The 27,142-nt window shown below is 64.0% G+C and overlaps 1 protein-coding gene across 2 annotated transcripts in view; it reads left to right on the top strand.

The window, feature by feature from the left end:
* Positions 270 to 27,142, top strand: part of OSBPL5 (oxysterol binding protein like 5) — a 60,332-nt gene continuing 33,459 nt past the window's right edge. The window contains exon 1 of one of the 2 annotated variants that reach the window (XM_021082639.1): positions 270 to 388. Coding sequence is in view for 1 of the 2 variants with exons in the window: in XM_021082638.1 (XP_020938297.1) it covers positions 26,411 to 26,452 (42 nt within the window). In the remaining variant the exon portion in view is untranslated. Of the gene's footprint in view, positions 389 to 26,318; positions 26,453 to 27,142 lie in introns of those variants that run through there. The other variant, XM_021082638.1, reaches the window with a different exon arrangement.

Below are 27,142 nucleotides of genomic sequence, written 5' to 3'. Positions count from 1 at the left end.
TAAATGCCAGAACCCGTGGAGCGGACCCCACTCCCCCTCCCCGCCCACCCCGGTCCGCCTCCTGCCGGTTTCCGAGGAGCTTCCCGACCCCAGGGCCGCCGCGGGCCGCGGGAGCCGCAGAGGGCGCCCGCGAGGGGGGCGCGAGGAAGGGCCGAGCCGCCGGGGCCTGGGGTCCCCGGCGCGCCCGCTCCGCGCGCGCCGATCCCGCCCGGGTTTTGCGGCCGCCGCGCCCTGGGTCCCTCCGCCCCGCCGCCGCCGCTGCTCCCGCCTCCCGCTCCCTCCCTCCGCTCCCGCGGTTGGATCGTCTGCTGGCATTTCCTGCAGCCGGGCCGCGCCGCCAGGCGAGCCCCCGCGCCCCGGCCCGGCCCAGCGCGCCCAGCTTCTCACGGTAGGAGCGCGGCGGGCGGGGAGGGGGCGGCCGGGGGTGGGGAGGGGGCGGGAGGGGGCGGGGAGGGGACCCCGAGGGGCTGCGGCCGAGAGGGCGGCCGGGAGCGTGTGCCGTCGGCCGCCGGCGGGCTGCTGCGGGGGTCGGGGGAGCCGGGCGCCGGAGCCCCCAGACCCCGGGCACTGGGGCGCAGCCCTGCGGACGCGACCGTGGCAGGCGCTGGGGAGCCCCGCCCCGGCCCGTCGCTTGGGGCGCCTGGGGTGGCGCGGGGACGATCCCAGACGCAGGCGGGTCGGGGCGCGGGTGGGGCCCGAGTGTGGGAAGCTGCGGGCAACTGGGCCCCCCAGTTGGTGGGGCTTGAAGGAACCGGGCCGGGAGGGGGCTCGGCGGCCACCACCCGCCTGGAGTAGCCCAGATCCTGGGGGTCTTAACGGGGCGCGGTCTGCGGAAGGGGGGGTGCTGCCTCTGGATGCGGTTTGAGGTCCGCGCCTGGCATCCCAGCTGCGGGCTGGGTTCCTAGGATGTCTCTAGTCTGTGCCCGCTGAACGAGGGGCTGCGGGGACCTCCCTTGCTGTCACCCGCCTTCCAGAGCCTCCAGCTCTAGGCCGCTGTCTCCCTAAAGAGGGGGAGCCTTGGAAATTGTCCAGGGGACCCTAGCGAACATGAGGGTCCTGTGCACTTGAGGGTTCCTGGTGGGGGGCTGTCAGCAGCCCTGGGGCAGCCACTGCCCCCGCCCCCGCCCCCACTCCAAGCTGGGCGCTCTGCTGTCAGAAGAGCCTGGAATTGGGCTTCTGAGTGGCTCCTGGGGGTGTGGTCAGGCCTCACCTTGGGGAGGTGGGCTTCTCTGCCGCAGCCCCCCCACTTATCCTGGGTTGAGCCAGGCCCAGTCCCAGCAGCTGGTTGGATTTCTGCTCTTAGGCCATTTGGGGTTTTACTACTCGCTGCTCTGTCTACCCCAGAGGGAATTTACATGTGTGTCTGCTCTTCTGCCTGAGCCCCTTCAAGGTGCCTTTTACAGGGAGGCCTCTGCGATCCCCCCCTCCCCCCACCCCAGCCAGGGACAGGGCAGGCGCAGGCCGTCACCGCCGGCGACGTGGGCACAGCCTTTGGGTTGGACGTGTACGCCCTTGGATCTGTGTGTGCCGAGTGGGTCCGGGTCCCAGGCAGCAGAAACCCTGCCCTCAACAAGGGCAGGCAGAATGGTTGGTGGGGTGGGTCTTTACCCACTTCCTTGGCTGTGTGAGGCCTTGCTGCTCCTTGAACTTGACAGGCTCAGCAGGCACCCGGCACCTCGGTTGTCTGAACGGCTCCCCTCAGGCTTCAGGCTCCAGACCTGCAATCCCATTGTCTGCCTGCATGCGTGTGGGGCAGGGCGCAGAGTGCCAGGACGGCGCTGAGTGTGTCTGTCTGCTCGGTCTTGCCAGCTGTGTCTAGAGGAGGTGACAAAGCAGAGGGGCCTGTCCCAGGCTCTCCAGCCGATGGAGACCTGGCCTGGTCTCCCGAGGCCACTCTGCAGACATGGACCCGAGGGCGAGGGGTCCTAGATGCCAGAGGGAAGTGTCACCTTCCTGGTGGGGGTCGGGCGACCTGAGATGGGCGGGGATGGGCAGGTCTCACAGGTGTGCATGCGGCTCTTTCCAGATGCCCCCAGGACGGTCGTTACTGTGCTCAGAAGGTCCAGGATCAGTTTCCTGAAATCTGTCTTCCTGGAAGCTTCCTGAGCCGCGGTGGTCATCTGACATGCTGTGCTTGCGGGAGGGACGAGGAACGGTGGGACACGCCAGTGGTTTAAGGATTGTTGTGTGTCTGTGGCAGCTGTGCCTTGGGGACTTGTGCCTTCTGCTGATTCTCTGGTTAAGCACGGCGGGTACGCATGCCTGAGTGTGTGCACATACACACACAAACACACACACACAATGCACAGGTGGAAGAAAACTCGCCAAGGGGGTGGGAGCCTGCCCGTGGGAACCCGCCCACCTCCTCGTCCCATTCATTGTTCAAGGGACAGACGTGCGGCCGCAGAGCCGCTCGCGGCTCCATGGGTGAGGCCTGAACCCCGGGGCTGGGGCTGTTCAGGGGCGCACAGCGCGTGTTAGAAGGATCCCCGTCATTGGACTTGAAGGGAGGGTCCCACCATGGGGTTCACGGGGCAGGTGGACCTGCCTGGCTGCTCTCAGGCGTGGTGGGGAGGCCAGGTGGGCACCTGGCAGAGTGTGAAGCCCGGGGTTGGGTGGCGCGGGGCAGTACTCCTCCTCCCGTCAGCCACCGGCTGGGTGTGTGGCTCTCCGCTGTCACAAAGGAACAGCCTCTTGCTGTCGGATTTGTCCCACGGCCCGTGGAACCTGCAGGTGGACGGAACAGAACTTCCGGTGGGGACTGAGCTCTTCCAGTGAGTGAGTGGGTTGCGGCCTTGGTGGCCCAGTAACCATCCAGTGGAGCAAGTCCGGGGCATGGTAGGGGCAGTTGAGAGCAAAGGACTTGGACTTTGGATTGTGTGTCCGCTTAGCATCCTAGTTGTTCCAAGCCAGGGCCCACGTAGGCCCGTGGGTGTGACGTCGGTGCGTGCTGGCATCCACGTCTCGGGGAGTGGGCGCCAGCTGTGTGGTCAGGCCCTGCCCGATGGAGGCCAGAGCTTGGAATGGGGCCTGGGGTCTGGGACTCAGGCTTAGAGTCCCTGTCCAGTGGGGTGTCTGGGGAATAAGCCATCAAGGGAACAAATGCCACAGGGCCAAGACAGAGGGTCGGGGGAGGCCTGAAAGTGCTCCCGGAAGCCCCAAGCCCGCATCCCAATTCGGGAGGGAGGCGCCAGGACCATTGGGAGGGGCCTTGGGACCACCCAGCCAGGCCCCTGGGGAGGTGAGGGCCATCCAAGAATTGCCAAGTTCATCTAGGTCATCAGGCCAGTGAGACCCCATCTCTGTCCCCACGGCTCAGGATGTGAGCCTGGTTGGCCGGCTCCAAGGGATCTAGGGTCCCACAGGGCCCTTCGTGGAAAATCTCAGAGCCCAGTCCTACCTGACGCCCAGGCTGCTCTCCAGGCCGGTCTCTGCCCCGACTGCAGCCTCTGTCCTAAGGCGATGGGTTTCCTTTTCTCAGCCGTCTCCGAAACCATCCCCGTCCTGCATCTGCTCAGGCGCCAGACTGAATATGGAGAAAGTAGCTGGACTTTATGGCCGCTGTTGGCACATGGGTCAGCCTTCTCTCTCACCTCGTGTCTGCTCAGGGCTCTGTCCCCGGGGCCTGGCACACAGCAGGTGCTCATGTGAACTCTAGAACTGTCCTGGCCCAGGAAGGCCCCATCCTGCATCGCCCCCCAGTCTTGGCTTCACCAGCATCAGCAGGCAGGACCCCTGACCAGGCCCTGCGCTCCGTTCCGGGATGGACAGACCCAGCTGGCCAGCCTTCCAGGGTCCTGCCCTTGTTCCTGAATTAGAAGCCGGAAGCGCAGAGCAGCGTTTACCCGGGAGAAGCCTGTTATTTTCTGGGCAGATGCAAGTGGCCTAGGCTGCCCGGGTGCTCCCTGACCCTGGCTGGGACGAAGGGCCCGGGGGATGTCGGGGACCCACAATTGAGCAGTGCCACCCGTGAGGAAGGGAGGGGGGATGCCCGGTCCCACAGGCCACTGGCCAGGCTGACTCTTGTGACCAACCAGGGGGTCAGTTTCCCTTGTCCAAAGCCAGGGAGGGGCTGGAGACTAGGAGAAGGCAAGTCCCCAGGGATTCAGCCGGAGTCAATGGCCCCTTGGGGGTGGACCAGGCCCGGATCTGAACCAGGAGGGAAGGAGGAGGCCTCCTGGTCCTTGGCTGACGGTGGCAGGGGCGGTGCCTTTGTCCCTTCCCTTGCTGGCTTGGCCACACAGCCAGCAGGAGCTGGTTTTCAGCTGCTTCCACACGAGGAAAAGCGGTCTGCCAGGGGGAGGGCTCAGCCGAGGCATTGATGTGCCCGTCTATTGGGGTGAATACGGCGCGGGGAGGTGGCTTAAAAGATCAGGCACTTGCGCGGGAGTGAATACGGTAGAGTCCATTAAAGCGCTGGGGTCTCCCCCGGGGTCTGACCCTGGCGCTGCAGCTCCGTGGTGGCTTCACCCAGTCCGGCTTCCCCAGGAGGCCACAGGGAGGGGACTGGAGGGTGAGCCGCTGGGACAGGAAGGCCGCGCCTCCTGTCCTGGAGGAGGATCCTCGTCCCCACGCACCCCAGGCAGGACTCCCCTGGGAGGTGCCCCCGGCCCCGCACGTTTTCCGAGGAACGTTCTGGGCCAGGGAGCCCGGAGGAGGCCTCGTTATTTATTCACACATCGAGGGAACATGTCTTTATGCCTTTCCCGCTTTCAGAAGCTCGAGTTGAACGGCGACCGGATGGGGGTGGGGTGGGTTTCTTGTTCTGTCCTCAGCATCGGGGTGACACCGGGGGGGTGGGGGCGGGGGGCGGCTTCCCATTCCGGTCCTCCCATGGGCCCTGGGCCTGGGGGCACCTCTTCATGACCCCAGGAGCCAGGGAATGGGGGAGCCCCATGACACCCAGAGGGAACCTGGGTGCAGGACTCCGAGAATGTGGCCAGGGGCAGCCAGGGACAGAGACCCTGCCCGCTCAGGACGCCTCTGAGTCCACGTCTGCAGTGACCCTGACCGAGGACCCCCTCCGGTCAGCACTCAGAGATCCAGAAGAACAGAACAGGCCCTCCCGCATAGCCCTGCTCCTGAGGGGAGCCTGGCTCCCTGCCGTCCCCTCTGCTGGCCCGGCCTGGGCTGAGCTGCCTGGGTACAGGCCTGGGGCTGGAGGACCGGCCAACGCCGGCCAGGGCCTCGGGTTGACAGCATCAGGGATCTGGTGGGTTTGGAGGTGCAGGGATTCTTAACCCCGGCCCTGGGGCCAGCAGTTTCTGTACCCCTCAAAGGCCCGTTTCTTGTCTGCCAATCCGGGCCCACAGCAGTCCTGTGAGAAGTCGTGAGATGGTCACCCAGGAATGGCTGGGTGACCGTTGACCGCGTGCTGGTGATGCTGGCCTAGCTCCTTGTGGGTTAGGAACCAGACCTCCTTGTCAGCCTCGGGGCCAGGCAGTGGGGGTGCTGGGGAGGGGAGGTGGAGCTGGGAGTTCGAGTTAAAGCCCAGAGAGAGACCCCCCCCCCAAGACTGTGACCCCTGCCCAGCCCCCAGCTGACCTTTAGAATGTCCTGGCTCCTGGGTGCAAACTGACCCACAGAACAGGGCCTGGCGAGGGGGGCACCACCCTTATGCTTCATTCTCTGACTTCAGAGCAAGTGCAAACCCCCCCCTCTCCGCCCCCCGCCATCCGTCCCATCTGCATCCCCTCTCCCCAAAGCTGAGGCCGAGGGGCCAGGGGCTCACAGGGTCCTCCCGCCTCCCACTGGAGGCCACTGTGCTGTCCTCTCTGGGCCTCAGTTTCCAGGCTCCCAGACCCATGCCGTCCTGTGTTCCACGTGTCCCCCCCACCCTGGGCAGCTCATCGCCTGAGGCTGGGGTTCCCTGAGCGCTTGGGTCTCCAGCACCCGCCCCACCAGCTGTTTATATCCTGAAGGCACACAGGGAGGTTTTATACCGAAAAGAAAAAAGTTTCCATTAGTTTTGAAAGTGTGAAGCCACAAGACTGAAGTCTCCCACCACCCCCACCCCTCAGGCACCACTTCCTGTCACCAAAAAAGCTGCCCAAGCCAGCAGTCCCTCGCCCTGGCCTCCCTGCCCTCTGGACCAGGACAAGGAGAGGGCTTTTTCCAGGCCACCCACGTGGGCCGCCCAGCGAAAGCCTCAAGAGCCGTGAGCCTTGGGCCGAGCTGTCTGTGGGGCCAGCGCGGCTCCCTCCTCCCCCTTCTCCTGGGGCGGGAGAGGGCAGTCCGCCTTGAAGGAGCCCAGCCGGCCCCCCACGCTGGTTCTGCTTTGGGCTCCTGGACAGAGCACAGGGGGGCCTGCTGCCTGGAACCTCAGTAGCCGTCCCCAAAGTGCAAGACCCCCACAGGCCAGGACCCCCGAAGGCCAGGCCCCAAAGGCTGCTGGGAAGAGAGCCAGCGCTTGGCCCCACGATGTGAGGGTTTGGAGTGGCGAGGAGGTGACGGGCACCTTCACCCAGAAACCTGAGAATTCAGCCCCACTGTGTCCTCGGAGTGAGGCCGCTCCGGCCTGGTTCCGGTCCATTCGTGTGGCCACCATGGATCATCCTTACTGGTTGGCAGGCTGCCGGGGGGAGGGGGAGAGTGTCCCCTCCGAGGGGCAGTCTCAGCGCTCGGCCTGGCTGCTGGGAGCCCCGCCTCAGCTTTATGCAACTTTCACTCCCTGGCAGGGGATGCCCACCCTCAGCAGCAGCCAGGGCCCATCCAGGAGCTGGGCAGGCAGGCCGCGGTTTCCTCCACCTGGTCGGAGGGGAGGGTTCCTGCCCTCTCTCCACTCTCCCTGATTGTCAGGCCTGCACTCTGATGTGACTCAGTACCTCTCTGCCTTAGCATATGCTGATCCCTAGCCTGGAACACCCTTCCTGGCTTCACTTGGGACACTGACTCATTGCGCACCGTGGGGCTTAGCAGGCATGCAAGGAATCTCAGACGCCTGGGGAGGGCAGCCCCAGCCCAGCACCTGATCTGTGTGGGCCCTGGTGGGTCCACTCTACCCAGTATCTGCTCTTCTTTTTTTTTTTTTTTTTGCCAGAAATGTACTATATTTAATTTGTTTAATATTTTTAAACAGAAGTGATATTGGTTTGTGACAAGCATAAGGGTCACATGACTACATAATATGCATATTATCTTTCCACCTCTGTATACACTGCAACGAACAGGCTCACGACTGAAAGGTGTCTCCATCCAGAGAGCTCCCTGGTGGCTCAGCAGGTGGAGGATCCGGCATTGTCACTGCTATGGCTCTGGTTGCTGCTATGGCACGGGTTCAAACCCTGGGCTGGGAACTTCCACACGCCTCCGTCAACATACTGTTGATCCTGGAGTTCCCGCCGTGCGTGGCCCAGCAGGTTAAAAACCCGGCTGGTGTCCACGAGGAAGCACATTTGATCCCTGGCCTCGCCCAGTGGGTTGAGGATCCGGTGTTACTGTGGCTGTGGTGGAGGCTGGCAGCTGCAGCTCCAGTTGCGCCCCTAGCCTGGGAACTTCCATATGCTGCAGGTGCAGCCCTAAAAAAAAAAAAAAATTCTGTTGGAGCCCTTTAGCCGTGTTCCACCCCTCTCTCCAGACCCTGGTGACTGCTCGGTCCCCTGTCTCTCCATGTCGGTTTTGGTTCGGTTTGCTGGTTCACTTCGGGGGTTTGGCTTGGTTTGTTTAGATGCCACGTCTGAGTAAGATCCTCCGGCAGTTGTGTCTCCGCCTGAGTTGTCTCACTTAGCATCGTGCCCTCCAGGTCCATCCGTGTTGTTGCAAGTGGCAGGATTTCATCTTCTCCGAGGCCGAGGAGTGTTCCCGTGTGTACACAGCTTCTTCTTTGTCCACTCATCCGTTGAGACATCCCTTCTCAGGGGCTGGGGTTGGGTCCCTGGCCAGAGCCCCGGGCCAAGTCGTCCTTCCACTTGCTGGGAAATGTCACATGTTTTGCTGGCGGGCCGGCGAGCTGCTGCTTCTGTTTGTTTGGTTTGGGTGTTTTGTTGTTGGCGGAGGCAGGCGGGTCACGGGAGCTCGTTAGGCTGGAGAACCGTGTCCCCGGAGGAGGTGCTCCTGACGGCCCGTGGGGGCTCTGACCACGTGGGGATTGGGGTGTGGGCTCAACGGCCCGAGAACCGGGCAGGAATCCCTTGACTTGGGCACATCACCAGCCAGGGGGCCCTGGGCTGGTCCCTTGACTTCAGGGCCTCAGGTTTCCCAACCGTGAAATGGGCCATCGCAGCTCCAGCCTCGGAGACAAGAGGGGGACGTGTTTGAAACGCGGAGCCCTCGCCCCCACCCCGAGATGCTGCAGCCCCCCGGCCCCCGTCTGGCCGAGTCTCTGCCAAGACATTGCGCTCTTCCCGCTGGGAGGGGCCGTGTCCTTATCAGTGATTCCAGCTTCGATGAATGATTAGTGACCAGCCAAGGTTAACCCACAGAAACCACACCAAAGACAAAAACCGATCCCGCTTCATCCACGTCCTGACCTCTGGTCCTCCTTGCTCCAGACCGAGCAGCCCAGAGCCCTGCGCAGGACGGGCCCCGGACCGCCTGCCCCCCCACTACCTCCCCCCCGGGGGGGGGCAAGCTGACATCCGGCGGGTTTTTGCGCTTTTACTATATATGGATGAATCCACAAACAAATGCAGGCCCTTTGGCTCCGTGACAGCTGTCGCATGACTGCCGTGCCCCCGTAACATTGGAGTAGCAGGGACGTTTCAGGAACCCTGACCCGCTGCCCTCTGCGACTTCTGAGCCATGCGGTTCCCACTGCCTGGTCCTCGTTTACTTTCCTTACTTTCTATGAAAAAAAGGCAGGCCTGGAGCTTCCTGGTGGCACAGCGGGTTAAGGATCTGGCGTTGTCACTGTAGCGGCTGTGGCACGGGTTCGATCCCTGGCCCAAGAACTTCCACAAGCCCCTGGCACAGCCCCCCCAAAAAAAGTCAGGGCTTATTTCCACCTTTCTGTCAAAGGATGTTGGTTTGGTTCACTTCTATGCCTCGGGCGCGTTTTGCGTTGGGTCTCCTGGGACCCATGGGTGGCCGCTTCTCTGGGGTATCGGCTTGGGGTGGGGTCCTGGGTCCCAGGGTGGGCACGTGAACAGCCCAACTGGTTGTGGCCAAAGGGCTGCCACGGACACCCCAGCACACGTGGGGAAGGGGCTTTTCCCTGGAGCAGAAGCAGGGAGACACGGAGCAAGATCAGAGCTGAAGTAGCTGCTTTGAGCACTGGGTGGGGGTCAGGGGCTCTTCCCAGGACCGAGCGGCAGCGGTGCCGTCTGGGGTGGAGATGAACCTTCTTAGCGTGACCGCCACGCTGCTGGCCTTGGGGGCCGGGTCTGTCCTCTGGAATCCCACCGAGAGCAGGTCTTTCTCCCCACCTCTGCCTGGGCTGCAGGCTGAACAGCTGCTCCCAAGGGCGCGTGGTACCACGAGGCTCACCGGGGTCCCTCCCCCCAGGGGTGTCTCGGGGACCAGCATGTGCTGCTAACTGCAAACAAGAACTGTATACGACAGCGACGGCAGCGGGTAACACCAGCGTATAATTGAAATTCACTAAGAACATGGAGCCTAAATGATCTCACCAAGAAAAAATAAAGATCAGTCTGTGAGCTGATGGATGTGCTAACTAATTAGACAGGAGGAAGCCTTTCCCAGTGTGATGGGTATCAGATCAGCAGGATGTACCCTTTCACTGTGTGACCGTTTTATTTGCTGATTGTACTTTCGTTACGCCGGGGGGGGGGGGGTTGGAGTAGACTGACCCTGAAATGACTGGGGTCCCGAGTGGGGTCCGGGGAGGGCGGGTCTGGCCAAGGGGTCTGCAGGTTCTGCCCAGAGCTGGTCAGAGCACGGGGGCACCCAGGTTGAAAACCCATGCCCCCTCCGGGCCAAAGGTGAGGCCCCGATGGTGGCCGAGTCCCAGGCCACAGCGTTTCCTCGAGTCCGTTCCATGGGAGCAGGTCACCAGGGGAAGGCCTGCTGCCTGTCGTCTCCCAGAGCCCGGGTGCAAAGCCCTGTGGACGATGCTGGTCCACCAGCCTTGGGGGCTCAGGGCCACCAGCTGAGACGTGGCCCCGGCAGGGCTCGGGCCTCTGTGCCAGGCACCCATCCTGGCAGAGAAGCCTCCTTGCCCACATCCTCCAGGTGTGTCCAGGGAGATGCCCCTTCTCACCGGGGTGTTGGGTGTGACCATCCATCTCGGGGAAGCCTGCTCGTGTGCGTGTGTCAGTCAGCTCCAGCTGCCGTAACAAACGCCGCAGCCCGGGAACCTGAGCCCCAGGGGTGGGCAGGGCTGGTCCCTCCCGAGGCCTCTCTCCTGGGCGTGTAGGGGGCCGTCTCCTCCCCGTGTCCTCACAGGGCTGTCCCTCTGTGTGTGTCTGTGTCCCGACCTCCTCTTCCTCTAGGGACCCCGGTCCTGCGGGATTGGGGCCCCACCCCAGGGACCTGTTTTACTTCAATCGCGTCTTGAAAGACTCTCTCTCCCCAGACAGTCACCTTCGGAGGTACTGAGGGTTGGGACTCCAACAGGTGAATTTGGGGACACAGTTCAGCCATGACGGTGGCTAATGGGGTGGCCATAACCACTGGCCTCCAGCACAGTGGGGAGACTCAGGGGAGGAGTCCAGGGCTGCGATTCCGCTTTAATTTCCTGTGCGGACCACATGTCGGCAAGGAGTGAGATATGGAGGCAATCAAAGCCTTTCACAGCCGTGACTGTGTGAAGATGTTTTCAGATTTCTCTCCCTTGAATCCTGACTTGTTTTAGTCCTGCCCGGGCACCCTGGCTCAGCCACGGTGTCCCATGCCAGGCCTGGGGTGGAGCCAGAGACCCACGCCCGACGAGCTTCACACACCTAGACCCAGGCTTACTTCCGTGGGTCTGAGGTCCCCCCTGGGCAGGGAGTCCGAGCAGGCGAGTCTGTGGGTTCGCGGCCCGCGGGGCCTGCTGCTCCCTGGCTTCCCAGCGCCGGCCGTGCTCGCCGGGCCCAGCAGCCCCGGCCTGGATCTCCTTCCCCATCACCCTCGCCGTCTGGTCCAGCCCAGCAAGCACCGTCCACGGTGGCCCTTGGGAAACCCCGTGTGGCCTGTCCCGCAGGCTGAGAGGAGCGGAGGTGCGGCAGGGAGCCGGGCCTCCTGAAGCTCGCAGACCTGTCTGTGCCGTCGGCTGTGCGTCCGTCCCGAGAGCCAGCCGAGCCTGCCCTGCTCCCTAGGATGCTGCCAGGGGTCTTCCCCCGGCGTCCCCTCCCCTCCCTGTTACCAGACCTGACGGGGGCCCCGCTGGTGCACGTGGATTCCTCTGCCCCCAGCTCAGGAGGGGGTGCGGGCACCCAGGCGCCGACAGCCGACACTGCTTCCGGAGGTGGTCCCCGAACCTAGTAGGGCTGACCTATGGGGCTTCGTACTGAGAGCGCCAAATGCGGCAGGAAAGGGACAAAAGTCTTCCTCCACGCCACGCGGGCATCTGTCCATCACTCCGGGTGCGGCCCCGTGGGCCCCTGCGGATCTTTCCGCACCAGCCCCTCTGGGCGCCCCCAGCTCCGGCCCCTGCCGCCCCCCGGAGTTGAAACTGCGGTTTAACAAATGCTGGGAGAAGACACACAGGCAAGCGACTGGCCTCCCGCCTGTTCATTATTTTTAAACTGTGTCTGCTCTTCGGTTTATTTTTAAATCTCGAAAGCACAAGGAACATGCTGTTTTTCTCCGGCGAGCCTGTTCTCCCCGACGGGGCCATTCATCACTTGGCCACCGAGGCCGGAGCCTCCCACCCTGGCCAGGCCGGGTCGGCCTGCGGGCAGGAAGAGCCCCGGGCAACCCAGGGGACCTGCCCCTTCTGGACGCAGGGGCCTTCCCCACCAGGCCAGCTCCCCTGCTCAGCACCAGACCTTTAAAAACCTCTCCGCGTTCAGAGAAATCTTTATAAAATGCGGTGCGCACGCGGCGTCTCGCAGCCTTCAGGTGTCAGTGAGAAGTGACGTCCCCCTTTTCCAGGCGACTTGGGTCTTACAATCCATTTTAATTGTGATGAACATTTCGTTGAAGGCTTTCGAAAGGACCTGTCTCCTTGGGTCTCTAAAACCACCCTGTGTAGGAGTCCCGTTGTGGTGCAGGGAAAATGAACCTGCCTAGTATCCAGGAGGACTTGGGTTCGATCCCTGGCCTCGCTCAGTAGGTTAAGGATCTGGTGTTGCCGTGAGCTTGGGTGTAGGTCACAGACACGGCTTGGATCCTGCGTGTTGTGGCTGTGGTGTAGGCAGGCAGCTGTAGCTCCAATTCAACCCCTCGCCTGGGAACTTCCATGTGCTGCGGGTGCGGCCCTAAAAAGCCAATAAATAAATAAAATAAAAATTTTAAATTTAAAAAGAGAACCCACCCTATGTGGGTCTGTTACAACCCCTGGTTTCAGGTGGGAACACTGAGACTCAGGTGAGGAAGCCTGCCCCACGTCACCCCTGGGACGTGACAGGTCAGGACAGGGGCCACTCACCTGTGGTGTCTCAGCTGATGGCACAGCCATGACACAGGAGCTCTGGGGGCCCTGCCCCATGCAGGGCTGCTTGTCCCTGTCTGTGCTCTATGGCCCCAGAGGCCTTTTCTTAAACTTCTTGTTGGAGGGGTTGTCAGTTATTTCCTTAAAACAAAAACAAAACAAAAAAAAGCACTCATCCACGCTTGTTCAGGAAGCCGGATAAGGAGGATGGGTAGACGTGTGTGCAAACCAAGAGTGAGTAGGAGCTGAGCGAGGGCTCCCCCAGGTCCGAGCGTCACGAGCAGGACTGTAGCTGCCATGTGTAGGGATGTGTCACTCGGCTGCTGGGAGGCTGGCTTTGGCTGTGCTCTGCGGCCTGCTCAGAACCCAGTGGGGATGGAGCTCCCCTGTGGCCTAACAGTTAAGGACTTGGCATCGTCAGGTTTGATCCCTGGCCTGGGAACTTCCGCGTGCCCCAGATGCAGCCGAAAACCAACCAACCAACCAAAAAACCCGGTAGGGGCCCTCACGGTTGCTAGCAATAGCCAATGGGTGTCGCGTGCCGCCTGGAGCTGGGACTTTTGGAGTGTGGTGCAGGCCCCTGTTCTGTTCAAGCTCAGGACAAGCCGAGAGGCACCTGGCAGTGCCATTGTCAGGTGCGAAGCCTTGCCTACTCCACCAGCTGGCGAGCCTGTTCATGGCTCTGACGCCAGGTGCCCCAGATACAATTTAAGGCAAAGGAAGGGAGTGAGGGAACCACGGATTGACACGTGGGGGGGGGTCTCGAGGTGGGACCTTGGATGAAGAAACCATAAAGAAGGCAGTCTGGGCCCGCTCGGAGCAGCTTCTGGCATTTTCGGAACAGCATGGTGGCTTTGCCAACGTGTCCAGAGCCCTGCCCTGTTGCCTTAGAGCTCCGTCCTTTAAGGCCACAGTCTCAGGTCGTGTATGTCCAAGACAAACGTCAGATGGTTGCTGCAGTTGGAAATCCAGCGCCACGTGTAATAAATAGCAGGCAATATAAAAATGCACCCAGGGAGCGGGCAACACTGACTCATTGTAGCCCTCGGTCATCTGCCCACGTGAGCTGGTTTCACCCACGGTGGCTTTGCACCCGAGGCTGCCCTGCCCCCAAACAGAGAGATTCACGGTGACAGAGCCGCGGTCAAGACCCACACTTCTCTCTGTTGGCACAGCAGGCACCTGGAATGGTTTCACAGCCAGGAGCTTCCCACTGAGGCAGGGATGGGAACGCCCTCCCCGTGTCACCGGGCCCCATCCGGGCTGCCCACGCTCGGGCATCGTGTGATAGGCTCCTTTCGGGTCTGGCTCGGGAGGCAGAGGGGGCTTCAGAGGCCCCTTCCAGGGACTTGGGGAGCCGCTCTTCCCTAGGAACAGACAGCGTGCTGTTTGGAGACTGGGAGGTGGCCCCAGCGACAGGGCCGCCCGGGTGCCTGTGCAGCGTCGCCGCGTGGAATGCAGGCCCCTCCCCAGGGAGGGGCTGGCACCTACTGAGTGGTGGGCTGTTTTTCAGGAGCAGTGAGTGGCCATGGCGTGCCTGGCTGCACGGCTGGGAGGGGAGAAGAGGACTCAGCCTCGAGGGGACAGGGCAGTTGGCTGGTGTGGAGGTGCCCTCGATGGGGTCAGCGTCATTTGAGGTCTTCGCCATCTGCCATGTGGGGCGGGCACTTTCCTGCCGCCTCAGCAGTGTCCCTCTGCCGCATCCTTAGAGGCCCCCTTCTACTGGCTCATGCTGGTCACTCTCCCAGCCTTGAACCCCTGGCGAGTGTCCTGGGGCGGCTGTAACAAAGGACCACTCGCTTGGTGGCTTAAACAGTAGACGGTTCTCTCCCGTTCTGGGGGCCAGAGTCTGAAATCGAGGGGTGGGCAGGGCTGGTTCCCCCTGAGGGGGGAGGGTCCCTTCTGTTTCTCCCAGCTTCTGGGGGCTCCGGGCTTCCCTGGACTTTGCGGCCACGTCCCCCTAGCCTCTGCCTCCATGGACGCCTGGCCTCCCCGTGTCTCTGTGTCCTGTTCTCCTCTGATAAGGCCCCTGCCCCTGTGTGGCCTCATTTCCTCCAGGTCACATCCGCAGAGACCCTATTTCCAAAGATGACCCTCCTGGGGAGCGGGGGTTAGGGTGTCACCGCATCTTTGGGGGAGCCACCATCCAACCCGCCACCCCCAGGAGAGGGTGGCCTCGGCAAGCGATGGCCGGGAGCCTGCTGAGACCGCTGGAGAAGAGACACTCCAGAGCCGGGCTCTGGCTGACCGCGGAGGGGAGCGAGAGGGGATGGCGCTCTGGGGACATGGGGGTGACATCACGGATGTGGCCGCGTTGTCTTTCTTCCCAGTGATCGTGGGTGTGAGGCCGGGGGGCTGCCTCGTGATACAGGCGAGACCCCTGGGGCCTCCGGAGAGGCAAGGGCTGCCCGGGTGCCCTGGGAGTGGGGCTGAGCTGCAAAGGGACACTGGTGTGACTGCTGGGGAGGCCGCCCCCACAAGGGCAGGGAGCGTCCTTCCCCTGAGCCAGCACGTCCAGTGATCTTTCACAGCGCCCACACCCGCTGGCCACAGGCGCTGGCCCCGGGGTCTGGAGATGGGACACCGTGGTCCCTGGCCTCCTGGCTGCTGCCCTGCCCCTGAGACGCGTGCCCCTCCTGGCACGCGGCTCCCTGTGTCCCGTGTCCTGCTAAAGCGGCGGCCAGGCCTGGGCGCACCAGGCCTGCCCACCTCCCAGCCAGGTCATTGTTCTGCCCGCGAGGGCTCTCAGCCACCTGGCCCTGGGGAGAGAACCTGGGAGAACAGCTGGGCTTGCATCACCTGTGTTTACCTGGGAACCAAAAAACACTCTTTCAAAAGAGCAGTCTCGGAAAAACACCTTCCTTCTGCCCTGGGGCCTCGGGACTCTGGCTCCTGAGAGCAACTCCTGGCCCTGCGTGCGCTGGGGCTGCCCCGGGCACACCCCTCCCTCCTGCAGCCCTTTCTGCTCAGACCTGGCGCGCTGACACCCAGTGTAGCACCCACTCGTAGCACCCACTCGGGAGGCCTGGGGTGATGCAGACACCTGCTTCATCCCTGGTTTGTGTGTGTGTGTGTGTGTGTGTGTGTGTGTGTGTGTGCGTGTGCCAGTGGTGAGCAGTCAGGGTGGAAAGCGGAGTACAAGTACCTCGCACAGGGGAGTTCCCGTCGTGGCGCAGTGGTTAACAAATCCAACTAGGAACCATGAGGTTGCGGGTTCAATCCCTGGCCTTGCTCCGTGGGTTAAGGATCCGGCATTGCCGTGAGCTGTGCTGTAGGTCGCAGATGCAGCCTGGATCTGATGGTGTTGTGGCTGTGGTGTAGGCTGGCGGCTACAGCTCCAATTAGACCCCTAGCCTGGGAACCTCCATATGCCGCGGGAGCGGCCCTAGAAAAGGCAAAAAGACCAAAAAAATAAAAATAATAATAAAAAAGGACCTCGCACAGTTGTGTGCCAGCCCCTGGCACTCAGGCCACACTCGGCAGTGCCCAGTGACCAGGCTGGCTGTGCCTCAAGCCGCCTGGAGCCTGGCCAGGGCAGTGACCGCCTGTTGACGTATCAGCGAGAGCTGGGTTGTTTGATAATCAAAGAGTAAGAAAGGGAGCGGGGTAGGAGTGGGGGGCTGCCCTCGCCTTGGGGGGCACCAGTGTGTCCTGGAGCAAGGCCAGCGGCTTGTGCCCCCTAGCCTCTGGTGGTGGCCTCTGGACAGCGCCCCGTTTCACCTCTTGGTGGGGTAGCCTCCTAGGAGGTCCCGGAGGATGTAAACCCCGCAGCCTGGGAGAGGCTGCCATGCGTACCCAGCTGGAAGGGGTACAAGTGTGCTGTTTGGCCGTGAACCAGCCCCACAGGCTGCAAGGGCTCTGGGCCGGCTGCCCGGCCATGTGGCAGCCAGCGGGCGGGGCCCAGGAGCAGAGTTCTTGGGCAGTGTCACCTGCCCCAGCACACTGTCACAGCTTGTCTCCAGGCTGGAGAGGGGGGGTCTCCCAGGGCTGACCACCCCCCACCCCATGCCTGCTGCACCCAGGGCCCCGGCCCCCAGCCTCTGCTGACTTCCCGGCTCTGGGCCTCCGATGCGACCTTGTTGACCTGGGGGCCGTGGTGATCAGGGGTACCCCCTAGACGGGGAGGGGGGAACCCGCGTCATCAGGCCGGAGCCCCTGAAAGGCCTGTGGCAGGGCTCTGCGGCGGATGGAGCCCACGCTCTGGGGACACTGCAGCCCACCGGGGCCAAGCACTGGGGGCCCTTGGCAATGACCCTTGGCTCCCCTTCTGGCCCATCTCCCAGCTGACAGAATCTGAGTCACTTTGTATCTGTACCCTTCCCTGTGGGGAAGCGGGGGGCGCTCAGGCTTCTCCCCTGTTGTGCAGCTTCTGAACTGCTGGCTGTCACCTTTCCATGTCCTCAGAGGCGCCTGGCTTGTTTTCAGTCTTTTAAACCCTGAGCCTTATTTGGGCGGGGGGTGCAGGGGGTGCGGGGGGAGGGGGGATGAGACGCTGATGTTGTGTGAATTTCTTTCTTGTTTCAAGGCTTTTGTTAAATTCTCCCTTTAAGCCTTCAAGAAGGAGCTCAGAGCCTGTCCTTTTTTGCTCTGTATCATGGAAAATGTGAAATACACGCAAAAACAGAGAGGACCATGGGACTGAGGCTCCCTGGACACCCCACTGTCACCAAAGCCACCCCGGGACATGGCTGCCTCTCATCTCCCCGAACTCCGGCTTAAAATAGGCCTGCGTGCTCACCTCCCCCCACCCCCCCTTCTCCCTCTTTCATCACCTGCCTTTGTGGCCACTGGCATGTCACGGGGTGGGGGTGTCCCCAGGTCCCTTTGGGTCTGTCTGTGTGGGTCCCCAGGACAAGGTCCCAGGGCCATCCGCACACAGCCCTGGGGAGCAGAAGGCATGGGGAAGGTTCTGGAAGGTCACACCCCAGACATCCCTGTGACCTGGAGGAACTCCCCATGGGGTCGAGCCCACCGTCCCCAAAGACCCCGGGGAGACAAGAAGTGCTGTTTCCTCCCGGCTTGGCGGAGTCCCCTGGTCCTCTGGGCCGTGGGTCCCCAGCCTCTGCTTCGGCAAGGGCTGCCCCGCGTCCCCCCAGTCTGTTCTCCGCCCCTCGGGGCAGCTCTGAACGTGAGCGGTCACTTCCTCAGCCAGCGCCGCCTGGTCCTGGAGCACCTAAGCTGGACACATTCCCCTCCGCCAGGCCCCCACCCCCGGGAAGCAGCCTTCATCTTTAAACCTGCCACCTGCTCAGTGCTCCCGGGCACTGGGCGTCCCCCCCGGGGTCCTGCCTCTAGGAATGGAGGCGATGGCACAGAGGGTCTGGACTGGGTGGGGGGCAGTGAAGAACAGGAGAATGGGGGGGCATGGCCCAGGACCAGGCGCTGGCCAGGCTGGGTGCTGGGAGCAGGGGGCTTCTCCCTGAGGCTGCGGCGGTCGTGGGCGTCTGGACGACAGGCTCCAGTCCATTCTGGCCTGGAGGGGAGGGGGATGTGCCCATGGGGGCAGCTCCCGGAGAGGGCGTCTGGGCGGAGAAGAGGGGCCCCAGGCCTCGCCACGCTCCCCCAGGGCCCTCAGGCCACCTGCCCCTGCAAGCCCATCTCCCCGCGTCCTGGGCGAGAGCTCCTTCCGCCCCCTGGAGGCCCAGAACCTCCCACTTCTCACTTATTTTCGTCCTGGCCAGGCCGGGGGCGGGGCGGGGTGGGGCGTTTGCCGCAGTGGAGGCGGCTCGTCGTGGACACGCGGGCCAGACCCTGGCGCCGGCTGAGGAGCACACTCGCAGGTGGACGGCGTCCGTCCCCCGGCCCTGGAGTCGTTCGTGTGTCACCGTCTGCTCCCTGGCACCCCTTCCGTATCCGGAGCGTGGTCCCTGCGGCCCCGTTTGGCGTCGCTGCAGCCATGTCCCTCCGTGTTCTCGCCACCCACCTGCAGTGGGTGTCGCCACTCCTGGGGGCAGCAGCGCAGAGAGAATCCTCCCTCACGTGTCTCTTGGCACAGAGGCTGATGCTGTGGATTTTTGCCCCGCAGTGAATTCCCAGGAATGGGGTCATCGGCTTAAGCGACGCGAGTGCTCCAGGGAGCGTGTGCCACCCCCCACCTCCCACTCCATCCATCCGCAGGGCTGTGTGCCGATGAGGTGTCTGCGGGCTGACCCACAGGGTACCGAGGAGCAGCCAGAAAGCAGGGTGCTTCCCGCGGAAGGGCAGGCCACGCACGGTCTGTCACCCCCGACCGCCTCCGTCTATGACCGTCCCTGCCTGGACACTCGAGGTCAAGTCAGGTTGACCAGCAAAGGTCTCAGCCCTTTGGGGAAGCGTGTGAAACATAGCCGACCCCCAGGGCTGCGGCCTAGTGTGCCTTCTGCTGGGGCCTCTGCCGGTGTCACCTGGGCCCCCCAAGACCCCCGCCCGCCCCCAAGGCAGGGCCCGGCCAGCCTGGACACCCTCGTCCCTGGAGGAGGCTGTGCACAGGCCTCACTGAGGGCAGCTGCCTGAGCTCAGCAGGAGGTCGACCCCTGCCCTGGCTCCCTGGGGACCCGCGAGTCACAAGTCCATCTCATCACAAGCGTCCGAGTCTGCAGAGAAGCCCCCCTTCCCTACCCCCGACCCCTGGTGCGTTCCTCTCACTTTGGAGCGGGGCGAAGGCTGCACCTGCCGAGTCGTCTCCCTGGGAAGACTGGTCCTTACGGGAAACTGCAGCCTGAGCAGGATCCCTGGGGACAGAGCTGGGGCCAGGACCCGCCGCCGTGCCCGGTGCCCCAGCCCCTGCGCGCTGTGCACACCCACACCCCCCCCTCTCTGAAGAGTGCAGTTTATGTTCATCCCAGACTGGGTGGGGGGCATGGAGCACTGGGGGAGTGGGGGGAGGAGATTCTGCTGAGGGTGTCGGGACATTGGGAGTGCTGGTGGGTGCGGGCCTGATCCAGGTGAGCTGGGGGGGCCGTGCTGGTGCAAGCAGGGGCGTGAGGCTCTGGGGTCCTGCAGGCCACGGGGGGCGCTGTTGAGCTTCCCTCAGGTGGCTGCACCACGGCAGCCCCCCTTGCTCTCATCCCAAAGGTCTCCACTGGGTAGGGTGTCCCAGAAACTCCCTGCCGTGGGCTGAATGGTGATCCCCGAAAAGATGTGCCTAAACCCTAACCCCCAAAGCCGTGAATGTGACATTAGGAATGTGTGGGTGTGACCGAGTGAAGGGTCAGGGTCGTCCTGGATTATCGGGGGCGGGGGGAGGAGAGGGAGAGGAGGCCGTGGGAAGACGGAGGCCAAGCCTGGAGGCAGGGTGGCCTGGAGCCCCAGAAGCTGAGGCACAGGGCCGCCTCCCCCAGAGCCTTGGAGCCACCGGCCCTGCCCGCACCTCCATTTCAGGCTCCCGCCTCCCCGATGAGCTTGGGAGAGGACCAGGCCTGTGGCTCAGGACACCACTACAGCCCTGGCGGAGGAAACGCGTTCCTTCTCTCCAAAAAGCTGCAGGACCCAGCGAAGCCGCCCCAGGCACCAGCCACCTTACCGTCGGCCGGTGACAGCGGACCCTGGCTGTTGTGGCCTCTAACCTCCAGAGGGAGGCTGAGCCTTCTGCCTCCCCCGACTGGTCTTTGCTGGCTGGGGGAGGGGGTGTCAAACCTGGCCCAGTCGGAGGGGACAGCCTAGAGGGGCGGCCCTGGGGTCTCAGCATGTGGGCCCCTGCCCCACGCACCCAATAATCCAGGAGTCTGACCCCTCGTGGGGCCCGGGCCCTGGGATGGGGCGCTCCCTTGAAACATAGCAGAAGCGTTTTAGGGTGCATGGGGGTGGGAGGAGTGCCGACTGCCAGGCTGGGTCCCCGGGGTGTCCCCAAAGGCAGGTGTAGACGAGGGGGCAGCGGGCTGTCTGGACCCGGCCGGGCAGGCAGGCGTCCCTAAAGCTCATCCCAACCCAGAGGACAGGCGGTGACCCAGGGCCGGCCCCCAAGCAGTCGCTGCGGCCCCCGTCACCTTTGGTCTCATTTTTAGCTGTCACCTGCTGCTCACAAGGCGCCGGGGGCAGCCTCGTGCCTTGGAAGTTGTCATTTCATGGTGTGACCGGCGGGTCGGGGACAGACCCAGATTTAGGTCTCAGAGCTTGGAGGCCACACCTTCCGGGCCGTTGCCCAGCCCTGCCGGCTCCGGGAAGCCTGATCTCTGGGGTTGGTGGGGGTCGGTGGGGGTCTCCGGACCCTGCTCCAAACCTCCGTCCCTCCCCTGAACCCCTCACGGTGGCGGGACGTGGGCCCGGTGCCGCTGCTTCAGTGTCTGTAGAACGACCAGGCATCCCGGTGAGACGGCCTCGGGTCCGTGGCCCGGGGCTCGAGATCGGCCGGTGTCTGGCGGGACCACCGGCCACGGTGCCGACGCCTAATGGAAATGGGACAAGCCAGGAAATTCAGCTTTTTTTCCCAGAAACAGTGTCCATCATCTCTTCGGCCTCGTGCCTTCTGGTTGGTGCCTCCTAATGGTGCAGCTCCGGGCTTTGCTCCTTTTCCCGTCGAGTAAAACTCCGTCGCGGGCGTGCTGTCTGCTGGCGGGCGTGCTGTCCGCTGACGGACGTCGGGGCCGCTCCCGCACCCTGGCTGTCGTGGACGTGCGTGCACATGTCGCCTGTGGACACGCGTTTCCATTTCTTTCTCATTTCTCTTTCGGTCTCCTTGGGGGCCCTTGGCATGGCCCCCCACCCTGTGGCGCATGGCTCAGGCCGCTGTCACACGGACACTTTTGCACCAGGAAGCCAGGCGCTCTCCAGCGGGGTTTGCTTGGGGCCATTGGGGGGGGGGGGGCAGGGGGCTGGAGGGTCCAGTGAGCAAAGGGGGTGGAGGAGGCGCTGGCGGCCTGCAGGTTGGTGACCACATCCGAGGTGTCAGGTACCTTCCTGGACTGTCCCACCACGGCAGGACGTGCAGGGGGGCTTGGCCTGGTGCCAGCCTGGTCCCACCCCACTGGCAGGGCCGCTTTCTCCGCCAGTGGTGTGACTTCTGACAGAACCGGTTTCCCCCGAAACCACAGGGAGGGGCGGGCGGAATCTGTGACTGTCAGGCCACCCACAGTCTGACGCGGCCCGGCCCCGTGGTTACCCCTGTTGCTTATCCCACAAGGGCCAGAAGGCAGGGCTCCTGTCCCCACTACCCAGCCGGTCAGCAGTGAATCAGGAATTGAGCTGGAGGCTGAAGCGGGGCTGGGGAACATTCTGAAGACCCCTCCCCTGACAGGCAGGCCCGGCTGCACACAGTAGGTGCTCAGAGGATAGGGCTGCAAGAAGGGTCAGTCACCCCGGCACAGGACCTGGGGCCAAGAGGGGCGGCCCATCCACCCAGAGGGGTCCTTCCTGGCCTCTTGTGGGGCCGTGGGGCTGGGAAGGAAAGGCCGGGCTGGGGCCCAGAGCAGCGGGCTTCCCTGGCATTCAGACCTGCCGTGCCCATAGGGTTCCATCTGCCAGCTCCCTCTCCTCCCCTCCCCCTCCCCCTCACGTCCCCTCTCCTCTGCTGGCTCTCAGGACAGTCCCAGCAGATTGGGGACAGTCCCTCCATGTCGGGGTGACACGGGGAGGGGGGCAGGAGATAACCAGCACACCTGCCCAGGATGAGCTGGGAGTCCAAGGGGTCAGTGCCAACCGGCCACATGGCCCTGGACGAGCCAGCTCACTCTGGAGGCCTCCGTTACTGCATCTATGAAATGGGGAGAAGGCAGGGAAATGGAGCACGGGCACGCGTGGGGTCTTTCTTGCTTCCTAGGGCAAGGACCCGAGCAGCCCCTGGATGGGGTGGGGGGCAGACAGGAGGGGAGGAGGGGCGTGGTGCCTGCCGCCCACCTGCAGGGACCAGATGCAGGGGGGCTGCTGTGCGAGATTTGGGAAGAGGGAATCCGCCCTTTGTGTGCTGAAGCCAGGCCCCCTTCCTGCCCACGCCTGCACTCGAGTTGTGAGGCGATCCCCTAAAACCTGAGCCCTGCCCCTCCGTGAGCCCCACCTCGGTGCCATGTAAGAATGGGCTCCGGCCCCACTGGAAGCCCCACTGGGAGGGGCCAGCGCTGGGTGGGAGGGTGTCAGGATTCCACCTCCTCCTCCGATGTAGATTCTTCTGGAGGAAGCAGGCTGCCCACCATTCCCAGGGAGCAGGAAGCCCGGGGTCTTCGCCTTCCTGGGCTTGGGTCCTGAGAGTCCCGTCCTGGCCAGGAGCAGTCCCCACAGTGAGAGGGTCCTCCCCGGCTCCCGGCGAGCAGGGAAACTGGCCCATCTCGAGCCTGAAGAGGAAGCCAGAGCGGCTGGGCGCGCAGGGACCAGGTCAAGGCTCTCAGCTCCTGAAGGGCCCCAAGGCACAGGCCACTCCTGGTGAGGCTCCATTCCCGCCTCCAGCCTCCGGGATCCGTTGGGGCTCGGCCCTTTCCCGGCCAGGGGTGGGGCGCCTCCCCTTTCCCAGATGCCAGCTGTCTCCCAGCCCCGCCCTGCCTGGAGCGCCACATCCGTCCTCTGAAGGACCTGGGCTGCGGGTGCCCCTCCCAGTGGCACCGCCCCCAGGGGCCACCGCCCTGGCCCTTCCCAGAGCATTCCTGTGGGCCACCCCTTCTTGAGACGCAGGGAGCAGAACCCAGCCCTCTGAGCAGGGAGGGTCCACGAGAAGCATCCCCTCCCTTTTCTTGAGGGCTCCGCCTCTGTTAATACGTCCAAGATGTGGCTGCTGTCCGGGGAACCTGAGCCAGAGTCTCTGCAGAGGGAGACCCTTGGCAGAGATGCTGTGAGGTGGATCCCTGCCTGTGCCTGCTCCGCACTGCACAGCCCAGGGCTGACGCCCCCTCCCAGGACTCCCGCAGGCTTTGGCCATCCGGGGACAGCCCTCCTGGCCTCCGTTCCTTCTGCTGCCGGACCCGACTGCTCCCCCAGAGGCCGAGGCTCTTACCTCCCTAGTTTTCAGACCCACTCAGCACCCACCCCAGAGCCGCCTGGGCAGGAAGCTCCCATGGGGGCGGCATGGGGGGGGGCAGTCAGGGAGAGAGGCTGAAGCTGGTGGGGTCTGGAGGGGAGTGCAGGCTCGCTGGAACCCCCCAGGCTCCCCTCAGGGTCAGCAGTCAGCAGGGACCCAGCGCTTCCCCCCTCCCCCGCCTGCTGGGGGGGGGAGACCGGGAGGTTTAGGCAGCGACAGCCCCGCCCACTTTGTTCTCCTTTGCTCGTTGGTTTCCCGCCCACCCTTGAGGCTCAGCCCTGCAAGGAGGGTCCATCTGTGTCCCCCGTGGCAGCCTTAGTCAGTCTCCACCCCTAGGCAGACTGGGCCGTGGGGCGTCTCCCCAGGGAGAGAGCAGCCCCAGCAGGAGCCCCCCAGGGAGAGGGGTTGGAGACATCCGTGTGCCTGGAAGGTCCCCCACCCCCTCGGGTCCAGGACATGAAGTAGGCGGCCAGCCCCACACCGCAGGCGGTGAAGCAAGCCTGAGGTCACTCGAGGCCACACCCACCTCCCTGGGCTGGCCGCTCCAGGCCCCCACCCTGGGCTGACTCCCCTCCCCACTGCGCAGCCCCTCTTCCGGTTGCATCACCCCCAGCTCCGAAAATCACAGGGTCTGAGTAGGACAGGGTGGGGGCAGGCTGCAGAGGGGGGACCACATCCAGGCCATGGGTGGCTGGGCTTCCTAGAACCGGTGGGCGGGGTCCGCTGCAGGGAAGGAGGCGAGGGGGCGGTGCCCAGGCTAGCTGAGCCTGGCACCCCGTGTGCCGTTGGCCCGGTGTCCATCAGGAGGCCAGGTGGGCGGGTGCCAGGGGCCGGCCTTGCGGACAGCCACATGACCCGGCTGAGTCAGAACAGGGCAGGCCACTTCCTGCCCCTCTCCCCAGGGCTCTGTCACTCCACGGGTGGCCTGTCTAGGAAACATCCCTCTGGGGGTGGCCCGGCCCCAGCCGTCCCCTGGGGTCCTGGCCCCGGCCTTCTTTCTCTCCCACCCCCAGCCATGTCCAAGGTGCAGGAGACTGGGGCCTTGAAGCTGTGCCACCGCAGGGGGACTTGGGGGTGGCTGGAGCCTCCGGACCTTAGGCTGGCCGTTTCCTCTCTTGGGGCCTCAGTTTGTGCATCTTTAAAATGGGATGAGGGAATTCCGTCCATGGCGCTGTGGTTAATGAACCCAACTAGCATCCATGAGGACGCAGGTTCAATCCATCCCTGGCCTCGCCCAGTGGGTTGAGTAGCTGGTGTTGCCGTGAGCTGTGGTGTAGGTCGCAGACATGGCTCGGATCCAGCGATGCTGTGGCTGTGATGTAGGCTGGCAGCTGCAGCTCCAGTTCGACCCCTAGCCTGGGAACTTCCATATGCTGCTGGTGCTGCCCTAAAAGGGGGTGATGCAGGGTCTGTTGGCGCAGCAAAGCGACTAGAAAAGGCCCGGGTTTAAAGCTCTGAACAGCAGTCTAGACGTGAGAGGGAGGTTCCCGCCAGCCAGGGTGCTCTAAAGAGGCTGCTGCTCCCATGGGGGCTGTGCAGGCCGCCCAGTTTGAGCCCCAGATGCTCGGTGCGGCCGGGGGCCAGTGGCCGGGGCCTGTTTCTGGACCCTCATGAGGGTCCTCTCGGCAAAGACCTCGTGGTCACTAGCCTTGAGACCCTGGAAAGTTTCTGGAACGCAAATGCGGGGTTTGCCGTCCTTTAACTGGTGGCTGCCGTCCTTCCCTGGGCTCTGCCGACCTCTCCCTGGGAGGTGCAGGCCAGGGGCGCACACGGCGTCACTCCTGAGCTCATCTGTGATTTCGGAGCTTCTCCCTCCCTTTTATGGTCCACGTGGTCCAGGCCGATGTGAAGGTGGGCACGGTGGTGGTGGTGACCGGCTGCAGGTGCCTGCTTCCTGCCCCCAGCGGTGAGTGGAGAGCCCCCCCGCGGCCCGAGCCGTGTCTCCTCTGCCCGGGAGCCTCGCCCTCCCTCCCTCCAGCACATGCTGGGCTGGCGTGACCCTGGGCCCCTGGGAGGAAAGCTAACAGGCCGCTGTGGGCACTGGCAGGTGGGCTCGCCCCGGGTCCCCGGCCTCTGCAGGGGGCTCTGCCCCCCACCACCCCGAGCAAGCCCCCCTTTACAAGTAGGGACCCAGAGACAAGCGTGGCCGGCTGGGGCCCCACAGCCGTCAGAGGCAGGGCTGGACCTGTTCCCAGCGTGAGGATTGGGATCCGAATCCCCTGCCGCCCCGCCACGTCCACACCCGCAGGTGGGATGTGCGTCTGGATTCTCTGGCGCCTTCTCAGAGCCTCAGCCTCCCACCGAGAGTGAGCAGCTCAGCAGATTCTGGCCCCAGATAAGGCATCCAGCCTGTGTGGGCCCAGAAGGCGCCAGTGACCTTTGTCTCTATGGATTCCATTGTTCTGGCCCCAAGGTGGGCGTCTGGGTGGTGGCGGGAGGGGACAGCGTTTGCAGGCAAATAGCTGCTGGGAAGGCAGCTTCCGGGGGGGGGGGGCAGTGTGCCGGCTCCTGAGTTGGGGGCGCTCTGGTGGGGTTCGCTGTTGGCCCATGGGCCTTGGCTCAGGGCTTGTCACCTGCCAGGTGTCCAAATGAGTGCTGGAGCTCAGAACCTGACCCGGTCACCATCTACTCCAGGCCAGCACCACGTGGGACCCACCTCCCCAGGATGCTGGGGGCTTTCATGCCCCGAGTGAGATGCGGAAGCCAAGGACCCTGCTCGACTCACACAGGGGGAGGGGGGCCAAGCCCAGAGGCGAATGACTGCCCCCCGACCGTGCCCCCTGACTGTCCCCCCCCCCCGCCACCTCCACGTGTCCCAGGAGCCTCAGCGGGGCAGGAGGAAGTGGGGCACCCTGAGGAAGGGGAACAGGAAGGCTTCTGGGCGTGGGTAGACCTCAGGGGTCAGCTTGTCCAGCCCCTGCTGCTGGGCAGGACTGCACCCAGGCGCCACCCATGGAGTGCCTCGCTGAGGCTGCGGGGCCCTGACAGCTACTGTCAGTGACGTTTCCCTTGAGGACCCCATGGTGCCCATCAGCCGCGGGCATCCTGCTTCCGGAGTGCAGGTGGGGCAAAGGAGTCTGGAGCAGGCTGCGAGGAGAGCACGGGGCTCAGAGGGCACCAGGGAGGTGGGTCGGTCCCTGGATGCCCAGGCAGTCACCACTTTGCATGGAGCAGGGCTGCAGGGGCGGTGGGGGGGAGCTTGTCTGACTTGTTCCCTGACACGCAGCAGCTCTGGCCCCTCTCCAGCCCCCTTGCCCGTACAGCTAATTCATCCTGAAATGCTGCACTTACCCTACAGGTGCCTGGCCTGAGGTTACCCAGGGCTTTGGGGAGGAACGGCCAGGAGGGTTCCCCTCCACGGAAGCCCAGCCCAGCAGGGAGTTATGGCAGGGACGGACTAAAGCAGGAGAAACGTGTGTCCCAGGGCCCCCAGAGGGTAGACACCCTCCCCAGGACAGAGAGCAGGAGAGGGCTCTGGGATCCGAGCCTCTGCTGAGAACCGCGGCCGCTGGCAGCGAGCCTCCACCCCCGGCCCCAGCTCTAAGGGTTTCCTGTCCCAGAGGTTTGGGGCCTGGTCCCGCCATCTCTTGCAAGGTCTGACTGTACAGAGTAACCCAGAGAGGGGCAGCCACACGGCGAGCCAGGTCAGGGCCGCGAGGTGGGGCGGGAGGCCAGCCCTGCTGTGTCTTGAGCCTTTGCAGCCCGAGCTGAACCTGCAGGTCAGCTTGGGAAGCACCGCCACGCCCTCCCAG

This window comes from Sus scrofa, chromosome 2, assembly GCF_000003025.6.
Source record: "Sus scrofa isolate TJ Tabasco breed Duroc chromosome 2, Sscrofa11.1, whole genome shotgun sequence".
Taxonomy (NCBI): domain Eukaryota; kingdom Metazoa; phylum Chordata; class Mammalia; order Artiodactyla; family Suidae; genus Sus; species Sus scrofa.
Note: the sequence above shows the minus strand (reverse complement) of the source record. Positions and strands in the feature narration are given on the sequence as shown.